The 12,213-nt window shown below is 38.8% G+C and overlaps 1 protein-coding gene across 2 annotated transcripts in view; it reads right to left on the bottom strand.

Annotated features, from left to right (window-relative positions):
* PLXNB2 (plexin B2) overlaps positions 1-12,213 on the bottom strand; it is a 280,669-nt gene that overhangs the window by 93,175 nt on the left and 175,281 nt on the right. For both annotated transcript variants that reach the window (XM_089684488.1, XM_089684490.1), the window contains 2 exons: positions 2,693-3,800; positions 574-774 (listed from right to left, as the gene is read on the bottom strand). In XM_089684488.1, the coding sequence (XP_089540614.1) occupies positions 574-774; positions 2,693-3,787 (1,296 nt within the window). In that variant the 5' untranslated portion in view covers positions 3,788-3,800. The remainder of the gene's footprint in view (positions 1-573; positions 775-2,692; positions 3,801-12,213) is intronic.

Genomic DNA, 12,213 nt, shown 5'->3' with positions numbered 1-12,213 from the left:
TTGCATCAGTGGTGCATACTTGTTCTCATGGAAATGGGAAGGGAGATACTGTAATACCAACCTATCTTGGGGGGAAAACTCCTGGCTGACAAACAGCCTACCTGTGAACACTTGACCTGAAGGTACAAGTGAAGGCCTCCAGACCATAAATGACTAGATTATGCAAATGTTTTCAGATGTCTGTAAATATCTACAACAACATTAAACAGAAGTATCTGAAACAAAAAAAGCTTCAACTAAAATCAAGGCTCTCCATCACAGATTTTTTTTCTTTCCCACATTTGTATTAGTTGCAGTACCACTAGAGCAACAAACCGACATGGCATATAGCAAAGCACATCAAAACAAAAAAACTGGCATGTGGCAGGCAAATCTTTATTTAATACTCTGACATGGCCATTGAGGAAAATACTTTTCTTTTAAAGCAACCTGATATTTGTTTTATTTTTTAAACTGCACAATACAAATGTCAGACAAAATACGTTCTATTTCCTTTAAGCAAGCATTTTAAAACTTATTTTTACACATTAAAAATATAGGCAAAGCAAGTTCATTAGGGCAGAATCGAGTTACCTTCACCAGTTTTCCTTCAGCTGTTCCTAGAAACACAATAGTGTGTTCATTCTCAACAGACACTGCTACAGAGGTAAAGGGGTTCATCTCTCGCACAAGCACAGCTTTTTCAGTAACACCATTTCTGCTCTGTAGTGGGTAAGGCAAGTGCTCAGATCCACACGGATATTTCACAGACTCATTTGCATTTGCATTTGCGGACTACAAAAAAGACCAAAAATAGAATAAATCACTGCATGCTCTAAGACAGCTGGACTCTCCAATCAGAGCTTCTAAAACTCACAGATTACTACAACATAGTATCACATTTTCAAAACAAAGAAAACTGAGTAAATGAAAACAAACCAGGGGTGCTCAACCTGTGGCCCCCAACCTCATGCTCTGGGATAGAGGGTCAGCAAGCCCAGATCACGATCAATGGGTTGTCAACCAGCCATCCCAGAGCATTAGAGTGCATGGAGTCGGAGCCGGCCACGGAGGGAGCAGGAGCCACATAAGCTGATGTTTCCTCTGTAGGACTGGCTCCTGTCCTAGGTGGAGTGATACCAAGTGCACTTCACATGGAATCTTTCTAGCAGCTTGGACAGCAATGCCAGATTAAGCTGGAGAAGGAAAAGAAGGTCAATGTATTAAACCTCACATACACTGCACTTTTGCAATGGGCATATTACCACTTCTAAAAAAAGGCTTGTTAGGCTGCTTTTACATTGTTCCACGTATGCAGTGCAGTGAACCTGTGGCTTTCTTGCAGGTTAGCTGCACTGAGCCATAGACTTATTATATCCTGCAGGTTTGGTGTGCTTTCTTTAAGCAAATGCAGGAGTTTTTGCGCAGTTTTGGTGCACTTTAAGAAAGTCTATGGTTCTATGTCAACAGAGCATCTAATCCCTAGGAAAGCTGCAGGATGTACTGCGCTACACCCGAGGTGCAGGTAAACCACATTAGTGTGAAAGCAGCCTTTAGGGGGCTCAGGACAATAAGGGCACATTTACGTTTGTAGTTTGGGGGGCATTAAAACCCTATAGCTCATTGTGGCCCATGACCAGTTACCAAATCACTTAAGTGGCCCTCACTCTTCAAAGGGTTGAGCACCCTTTACAAACTATCCCTGGTCTGTGTGGCCTATTCACAAATTTAGGCCTTGTGGATTATCCACTTCATTCCCCTCCATGAACTATCTTTTTAAGACAGAAAAAGAGCTCATCAGGCATTCTATGCAACACTTTATGTGAAATAATTATATATGTTAATATGTAAAGTACTATCCCAGAGTCTTACATGCCATTAAAATACCAACTTGAAAATGTGAATTATAGGTGTCAATAAATGGATTTATATCCAGAGTGCATATCATGTAGCAAGCTTAAAATGTAATTTTAGTCTACAATTACTATATAAAATAGGACCAATTACACATCCATTTTCTGTAAGCTACATATCTTCAAGGTCCAGAACAAATAAGCTCACAGTGTAATTTAAATTTAACTTTAGCTGTAAATGGAAGAGCAACACAAGCAATAGAAGGTTCTGGTATAGTGTCAGTGGAAACAGAACACATAAATCAGTGATTTAATATTTTAGCTGCAGCTGCCACTCAAGTTCTTTAGCCATAAGACATGGGTCCTACAATAGATTGGGAACCTAAGATCAGAAGCATAAATAATGAGGGAACTACGCAGCTTGCTGCTTTAAAGCCCTGATGACTACAAACAGCCTGTACTTGAAATTGTATAAAGTATTATGTGTAATCATTTTAATTTTGCTGCCATCAAAGATGGAAATTCCCCTCACTTACATATGTTTTACCCTCCCCAAAATGTAGAACGGTGAATGTGAAAGATGCTTTAAAGGCTTCAAAAAAGTTGCTTTACCAAAAAGCTTTGCAAAAGCTTTTGTGTAAAAAAATTTGTCAATTTTTCTGTCTATGATGCCAGAGGAATGATTTTTTATTTTTCTTGTCATACTCATACAAGAATAAGGTTGCAGTTGTCACAAGGACCCGCAACAGAATTCAAAACACACAATCAAAACTTGACAGAGTCTCTAACTCTAATCAGTAGAGACAAGGTCTCTGTAAACAAAGCTCACACAAATACCAGGACATTTTTTTTTACTGTACCTGTTTTACGCAACCTATTTTATCTCCAAATGGCTTTGTAAATATGCTCTCGCCGTCTTGGTTTACAGATTCTAGAGAGCCTGTGTAACAATCTTCACGATTTTGTTCAAATTTCTGGTTAATTGTACTCAGTGGGAACACACATACAGCAGATTTCTCTCTATTATTGATAAAAGTGTTGAAAACTCCAAAGAGAACCTTATCCTGGACACTGGACAGGCCCATTATATCAGCTAGCTCCTGTCCTGGACTGGCAAGGAAAGCAGAAGTGCAGATATTATAAGGAATGTTGTTCTGATCTCTGCAGCCAAGATCCATCTCAACATAGGAAAAATAGTTAAAATCCGATTTACATAATCGGGTAATTAATGTCCGATTTTTATGTAAGGTTTTATCCAATCGACTGGAAATGAAATAGACACGGTGAGGATCTTCAAAGACGGTAATAAACTGCTGTGTGTTAGCAGAGGCAGAGCCATATTTTAAGTTAGCAGAATCATGGTAAGTTTCAAAAGGGCCTTTATCCTCCATTTCGTCAAGTATTCGTGTGCTGATAATTATCCCATTGTCATGCTGACTTGTGCCCTTCCCAACGAAGAGAACGCGTGGTCCTTTATCTGTCATATCTGCTATTAGTCCCACAGTTTCTACCTTCTCATCGTTGCTGGCAACAAAAGACTTCTCTCCTCTGCTGTCATCATAAGAAATCTCCACAGATATATTGATAATTTTTCTTAGAGAACAAATTCCTTTGAATAGGCTTCCACATACAACTATCCGTTCTTTTGGCACATCTAGTAAAAGCAGCTTGTTATAATTGTCGCTAAGAAAAGCATTTGGACATTGGTTTTGATCAATAGGTGGTGTACATTTTTTGTCATCCCTTTTTGGTCCCGTTGAGACATTAAAAATCAACCCGAGCCCCCCAGTAAGCTGGTACAAATGGTTAACTGCTCCTACATAAACATATCCTGTGTTTTCATCAACGGTTAGGTGGTTCAGTTCTGTGTCGCTCATAAAAGTGATGTACAATTCTGGTTTTGTCAAATGTAGAACAAAAATGAAAATGCACGTAATATGGATCCATTTCGCCATTTCTGGGTAAAGCCTGGAAAAAAAAAGGAAAATGGAAGTGACTGAAACTTGCAGAACCAGGCTTACACAACTTAGAGTTCAAGCATGTCCTATTAAATTGTAGGTTCTACATAGAACATGTACTCATATGCCACCAACAACATCATTTAAAAATTGCCATAAATACAACTTTCTGGTGCCCAAACACATTCATTCATTAAACCACTGTTATAAACCTAAAGGCTTTAGCTGTAAAATGCTGTGTACAGTCATAAATATTTATGCTCCTTAAAGAAAATGTGTACACTTTATAAAGTAGACACCGATACGACTGATCTGCTTAAAATGGAAATCTAGACATTCACTTCATATGAGTGTCTTTAAAACTTCCTAACACAGATGTCCTAACACAACATTTCTACCACAGTTCCTATCACTGTTGCTAGTACTAGAAGTGACTGGGAATGGGGGGTGGGGGTAATCAGGTGGTTGTCTGCTGTCAAGCCTGCCTCAGCACACCTTCTATATGTTGACAGCAGTCATTCGACCTTCCTGCTTTGTTCTAGGACCTGGTAAGTGCCTGAGGCAAATGGTAAATGTGTATGTATAGGTTCAGATTAAAAGTTTGTTCAGAACTAAAAAAAAGTTTTTTGGTATACAGACAAAGGAAGGAAGAAGGTTGACAACTTATTTATTTTTTGCTCTTTGTGCTCTGTTGGTGAAAATTTTCTTCACAAGCTGTCACAGCCTGGTGCCCACAGTAGAGATACCGGCACCGTGGTGGAGAGAAGGGGAGAAGGGACGGTGTGGGTGACTTAATAAACACAAAAACATCTGGGACTCCGCTTTAAGTCAATTCTGGCTCAAGAATGTGAAAATGAGTGCTCCCTAAAGTCAACAGCTCACAGCAAGATTTTCCGAGTTGTGTCCAGAGCCAAGTAAAGCCTGACCTTTTACTATTCTACACAGAAGGGTTAATCCCAAATACCATACACGGTTGACAAATTAGCATTCGAAAAAAGGTCATAGCAGTCCAAGGATGGGGAGATATGACCCACTCATTAACAGGCTTAGCTCAGCAAAGCACATTGCATGTAATGCACTAATTACTGTGTGTTATATGACTATTTTTTATTTTATTTTATTTTTACTACATTTTTCACGGCACTTAAAGTATATGGGAACCCTCACCTTGTAAAACAATCCATAAGGTTTAAAATAGAAATCAAAGGTAAAACATTTGTTTATAGATGTAAATACAATTATAGAGACCTTTGTTCTTTTTAATAACTGTTCACATACCCTCTGTTCTCAGCTGCAGAGAGAGCCGGGGGAGGAGAAACAGCTTTACACTGGTCTTTCCAGTGAATGGCTGTGCAGGAGGGGAGGAGTTGTCAGTACAAGTTTGATCATTGTAGGAGAGTTCCAAGCACAGCTAGAGAACTGACCATACTGTGCTCTCCTTCCCAGTGTGGTCAGTTTTAGAAGGAAAGCAGAGGAACACTTGGGAACCCCTGGGATTGCACATAAAGAAGCAATAGAAAGAGAACATTATACTTTTTCATACAAGTACATAGTACAGCAGGCACGTATCATAAATATGAAATGTTGGGTTTACATATTCTTTAAGACATCCACATGAATCAGAAAAAGTGTATTATGGATGCTTTTTTTTACCTATTGAGGAAGGAATTTTACTGTAAAATTATTTCCAAATATTAATGCAACAGATGGAAATATCCATTTTATGTGAAAAAAGTCCAACAATCACATAAGTGATATTTAAGTTTGTGAATTATATCATGAGGTATAATGTTAAAACGATACTGTCAAGTGAATTGAGCCCATCAATGAAGAAATAGATGTCCATGTACGGCTAACCTTACTAGAGGGGAAGCAAATGTGTATCTAAAATGCAATAAAGATAATTTATCAAAACTGGAGCAGAATATGGAGCAGATGTGCATAGCACCCAGCTTCTTTCATTTTCAGAGCCAAAAGCTGAGGTTTAGATATGGCATTTTTTACCTAGTTACAATAGTCCAACTTGGACAAATGTAAGTGTGTGCCATACCTGTGGGTTCCCGTTGAAGAAGGAAACCACTCTACTAAGCAACACTACTACAGTGATTGCTGCTGGCTTTCAGGTCCTGTGCCTACACATTTTTGCATAATGAACACAGGAAGTTGCTCACTTGCCATAGGCACCATTCAAGAAACACTGTGTTTTGTTTTTTTCAATTAATGCAAATTTTTACCTGACTGGAAGTGATCCACCTTTCCACCTTGTCCAATCGGAGAACACTTTGCATTAAAGCTAGTTGAATGTAACTATGTAAAAATTGCCATTCAGCTTTAACTGAACAAGCTGAAATAGCCGATTAGTTACTATGCACATCAGATCCAGATTCTGTCTGCTCATGAAAAAACAAACCTATGTCACAAAATACTTATCGATATGGTGTTAAGTAGTACTCTGGGATTCAACAAGAGCCAATCAGATGCCCAGATTTCAACATCTGGTCATGTAAACTGCTTTCAAAGAAACAAAACATAAGTCCTTTAACTTCTACTATGCTTGTGTTACAATGTTACATTACTTTCTCAAAACTATACAGGCATTTAAAGCGGAACTTTACCAACAACAACATGTTAAAAAAAGTACGAAGAAACATACATTCCACATTAATAGTTATCCTACCAAAGTTAGTGTGTGCTGTATATTGCCTCCATCATTATTCCTGTTTCTTCTTGTGGAGGCTGCTATTTTACAGAAGCCCAGAGCACCTGAGCAGCATTAAATCTTTAGGCTGTCAACAGATCAGCCGCTACAAATTCTGCACAGTGCCTAAAACTAGAAACTAACTGAGCATGTGTATTTCTGTATTTTAAACAATATAGGCACTTATTATTAATGTTTTACATAGCTATACCTGCAAAAGGGGCCAGCATGAAGTGAAAAGGGGCCAGCATGAAGTGATCTAGCAGGACTTAAAGTGGTTGTAAAAGCTCAAGGTTTTTTACCTTCATGCATAAAATGCATAAAAGTAAAAAAACATCTGTGTGCAGCAGCCCCCCCCAAATAATTACATAGGCCCCATCTGAATCCAGTGATGTGCACGAGAGCAGCGGCTCTCCGGGGAATCTTCCTCCTCATTGACTGAGACCGCAGCAGGAGCCACTGGCTTCTGCGACTGTCAAACCCAGCCTTCGAGCCAATGGCGAGAGAGTAGAGGCGGTGCTGATCCATGCTCCATGTGTGAATGGACAAACAGAGTAGCGGGATTGGGAGCAAATCTGCTCAGGTGCCCCCATAGAAAGCTGCTTGCTCTGGGGGAACTTGGCAGGAGGAAGGGGCCAGGAGCTCCAGCGGGGGACACCAGAAAAGGATCGAGGCTGTTCTGTGCAAAGCCACTGCTAAGAGCAGGTAAGTATAGCATGTTTGTTAGTTTCCTTTTTGCAGGCTAAGATCATTCTTCGCAAAAACATAAAACAGCAAGAACATGCAGAGATGTGAGTGATTACAAGAAGGGACAGGAAGTGTGCTATTCACAGAATTAACAGGTTAATATTAGGTCTCGTTCACACCGGACATTCGGCCATCTCTTCTTGACTCTTTTCCTCTGGGCATCAGCTTTTCAGCAGAAAAAACATTTGATCTTTGTAACGCGAGTAACACATTTAAGTAACACATTTTAGTAGTGTCAAGAGCTTGGGTGTTTATTAATTTCATTGGCAAGAATAATTTATTCTGGCCACTGAATGAATTAATGCACAAGTGCTAAACGCATCTAGCGTTAACAAGCGTATACACGTGTCAAGTGGGGTTTTTTTTCTGCCAGAGCTCTGCTGTTCCTGGACATGCTGGCAGTGACTTTTCTGCCCCTAAATGCCTATGCATAAGGTCTAAAGGAAAAAAAAAAATTAAAAGTTTTAATACACTTTAAAAAGGTGTTTTTTTTTTTATTCTGAGCACATAACGTTTTACTATTATTCAGGTAAAAATGTACTGCTAAGCAAAAACAGGGCCTAGCTGAAGTCACAGATAGCAAGTGCTCAGTGGGTAGGTCTGCAACCCTCTTGCCTCTCCCCATGAATACAAGGCAAAAGCAAAGTAACATTCTTCTAAAAACATATAAGCAGTGCTGGGTTTGCTCCTTAGAAAGCACAGAATGCTCTGCAAGCATAATGTCATGGATATACTTTCTAAGAAATGTTTATTGTAATTTTTTAGCCAAAATTAAATTGTTCTACAAATTAAAAAAAAAATAATATAAACAGTTTAGAAAAACCTTTTGAAATCGTGTAAAATCAAACTGACAAAAAATGATAGCATCCTGATGCCTGGCTTTAAACACAGACTTATTTAGACTATTCTTCTGTCCCTTTCTAATTAGCCCGTGAAGTCACGGATCATTGGAGGATCTCTTAGGGACAGGGGAACACAGATTAAACTTAGCAAAGTGGTGTTTTTTCCCTCCTCCCTCCCCAAAATGTTGCCATGGTAATGCCTACAATATGGATCTCTTGAGAGCCCAACTCAAAATGCAGAGCAGGAGACAGAAGCGAAACAGTAGTGCACGTATTTTCTCAGCACAGTGCATGCCTTGGTTTACATCTAAATATAAAAACATTTCTACATTATAGCAGAAAGCCTTGTTCAGATTCATGCTGGGTGATAAAGTCATGTTAAGTGCAGGAGGAGGAAAACATCCCTCTTCATTATGTCAGCTTTGGTTATACTGGGAGCAACACAACCATGACAAAGAGCACAGAAGAATTAAGCATGCCCAGGGTTTGGCTGAAGTAGTATCACCACCCATAAGTCGGTAATTTAATAGTAGATCCATAAATCATTAAAACTAAAAAGAAATTGAAATATGTTCAGAACCCTCTACCCACATTTACCAAGCGGAAAAAAACGGAAATATACTCAATTCCTCACAAAAGGGACTGCACAATATACAGCAAGGAATGTGCAGTCTTTTCAAAGTTTTTAGAAATGAAATGTTTTTCATGGGGGGGGAATCCAATTTTTTTAATCACTTACACTCACTGTAAGTGATCCCAGTAGATCAGCAGTTTTTGAAAAACTCAGACCAGCCCGTCTGGTACCAACAACCATGCCACGTCTGGCACCAAATCCCCTTTCTTTTCCATTCTGATGCTCGATTTGAACTTCAGCAAGTCGTCTTCACCAAGTCTAGATGCCTAAATGCATTGAGTTGCTGCCATGTGATTGGCTGATTAGCAATTTGTGTTACCAAGCAATTGAACAGGTGTACCTAATAAAGTGGCTGGTGAGTGTATGTTACCAGGAATTACAGTGAGGGAAAAATCAAACATTTTGAGTTACCAGAACAGGAATACAGGGGAAATCTTCCAATGTTCTTGTGACAACCAAGAGGATTTCCCTCATAATGGAAAGATAACCTCTTACTTCCTGCTGAATTTACAGCACAGGAAATTAAGGTTAATAATGAAACCAATGGAAACAATTATAGCGGTTTAAACATTCCTCTTCTATATGAAAATGGAAAAAGATTTGGCTTTAGATATACTACAGGATTTTGCAGGCATAAAATCCAGTGCAAGATTAAACAAATATATGAAACAGGTACTAATGAACAACAAAATGACATGTGGATTAAAATACAATCAATAACAGAAGAGAATTTAACTGTGTAGCAGAAATTAAATGGTGAGGAAAAGCGATTCTTTACTAACAGTCTGAGGCTAACAATTTGAAAACTAAGGACAGTCCTATGTTCTTAAAAAACAAAAACAAAACAAAACAAAAAAAAAAAACTTACATAGTGGCAAAACTGAGCACAGCAACAAGATGTTGGGAGGTCTACTGCAAGAACAAGATCCTTCACAAACAAAAGACCAGTTCCAGATGTGCTTTCCAAGCTCTTCTGCAGAGGCAGAAGAAAGTGGCTAGCACTATTGGCAGCAAATTAATTACATCATGCCGACTTCTGTTCTGTGCCAGTGCTAACATCAACCCAAGCTTGGAAGAAACCACTGTTTCGGACAGGGAAAGGACCAGTGACTTGCATATGGGCGAAAACACAAGACCTGGTGAGCATAAAAAATGGCAGAAGGTGCTCTGGATTGGTGATTCTAAATGTGAAATATTTGGCTGTAACAGTAGGCAAATTGTTCAAGAAAGGCCTAAAGAATGGTACAAAACTGAGTGCCTTCAGGAACATTAAATGGTGGAGGTCCCATGCAGGTAGAGGGTTGCATTTCTGCACATAAGAGATAGAGATTCAATATGCATGAATACTTTCCTCAACACTAAATTGTACAGGCAGATACCTATACATCATGCACTACCATCAAAGAAGGCATACCAAATTCTTTGTGCAGGACAATACTCCAAACATTTATCCAAAGTTATAAAGATAAATACTTGAGGGAAAAACAAAAAAAACAAGGAGTCCTGTATGAGATGGTATTGCCAACACAGAGCCCTGATTTCAACATAATTAATTAAAGTCAATGTGAACACACAAGCTTCTGGACACTTTCTGATACAGTTATATAGTAATTTTGCAGGAACCATAACTTTTTTGCTTAATTTCAGAAAGGATGTTTCTTACCTTTTTATAACATTAATAAGTTCTGTCATGTGACCATGCATCTCTCTTTCCTGTCAGTGGGGGTGGAGTTACAGGACACTGTGCAGACACAGTGTACCTGCTTTCCATAATCTGCTCAGCCTGAGGCAACATGCAGGCTGTGCTTAAGCAGGGGGCATGTTAAAGAGGCAGGCTGTGATTGGGAAAGCATGTGTGCAAGAAGCAAGTTGTGACTGAACGTGAGTGGAGGGTGAGGTGGTTAAACAAACTACTCAACTACGGGCATGCTGTGTGTCTGGACAGTGTCCTAAACCTCTGAATGGCCAGCCAAAGGATGCAAACAAATACAGAGATTAGCTTCTGTGCTTTGTGTGGTCATTTTAGAGCAAGGAAAAAAGCCTACTTACAGGATCATCCAGGAACTTCAGATGGAATAAATACATGAGACAATGTGGGGTTCATTTACTAAAACTGGCAGTGAAAAATCTGGTGCAGCTCTGCATAGAAACCAATCAGATTCCAGGTTTTTTTTTTTTTTTTTTTTTTTTTTTTTAAAGTTTAATTGAACAAGCTGAAGTTAGAAGCTGATTGGTTACTATGCAGAGCTGCACCAAATTTTGCACTCTCCAATTTTAGTAAACCAACCCCTATGATTTATAAAATACACATATGTGAACAAACACACACACAAAAAATATTTGGGGCCACGTACACCAAGTTTGCCTGGGATTAGATAGAAAAACCAAGAGACTAAATCCACCGAAGGACTGTGGTTAATTCTCCTAAATGTTTGAAACAACCAACCAGGGGAGTAATTAAAAAAAAGAAAGAAAAACAGTACAAGTGTGCTTAAGATAACTGAAGACATTTTAAAAGGCAGAGTGGACATGACAAGTACTGCTTAGATTTACATTTTTATCTGGTTAATTGATAAATAAAAAAATATTCATTGCATTGGTTTTTTTAAGGCTTTTTTTCCACAGAATTTTTTACACAAGTACCCAAAAAAATGTGCACAGTACTGCACATTTTAAATGGATCAGGTTGATCTAATTTATCTCAGTATACACAAATATATTAAATGCATGCTTTCTGTGTGTAAGTTTTTTACTTATTATTTATGTACATGGGAGTAGATGGGGTGTGGACATTTTTAAAGAAACTACTTGTCCAAGGGACTAAACCAGGGCCTCAAACTACTTGTCCTAATCAAAAAAACAATAATTCTAACCAAAACCATATTAAAAATCTGAGGTGCCTTTAGGAATATCTGGGGCTTTTATAAATTAAAGGGGCTTTGTGGTGACAAACTTTTCAAGTTTTTAACATTGCACTATTTCATCCTCACCTCCCTGCCTGTCTCCAGCACTGCACATGTGGACTAGCAGGGAGGGGAGAGACCTTGCAATGTAATGAACACCGATTGGGTACTCGTCAGGAAAGAGGAGTGCCAGGCTCTCAGAACGCTCAGCAGAAGCGCATTTGAAGAGCGAATGAGGCGACAACCCCAATGAGGACAAAAAAAAAAAAAATTTATTCTGTAAGGTTACCCTCGCACAGGGAAACACTACAGTGCTCAGTATAAGCACAACAAATAAAGTCCCATTTTTTATTTTTGCGGGTAGGAAACAAATGCGCATTTTATTTATTTAGAACCTGTAAAGCATTGCACCAGCATTCAGCAGATCATTCGTGCCATGCAGCAGAATGTCAGTGTGATCTGTCTGTCCGTACATTGCACATGAAGGCATTTTCACACTGACAGGAAGAATCAATGAACTACGTAAGTAAAAAAAAACCTTACGTTTTAGGGTAAAAAAAAGTACTCTGTGATTATTTTTTGGTAACAGATTCTCTTTG

The sequence above is a fragment of the Staurois parvus genome, unplaced genomic scaffold (genome assembly GCF_062004578.1).
Source record: "Staurois parvus isolate SC_StPar_1 unplaced genomic scaffold, SC_StPar_1.0 ptg000019l, whole genome shotgun sequence".
Classification (NCBI taxonomy): Eukaryota; Metazoa; Chordata; class Amphibia; order Anura; family Ranidae; genus Staurois; species Staurois parvus.
The sequence above is the reverse complement of the archived record's forward strand: the minus strand, read 5'-3'. Positions and strand labels throughout refer to the sequence as shown.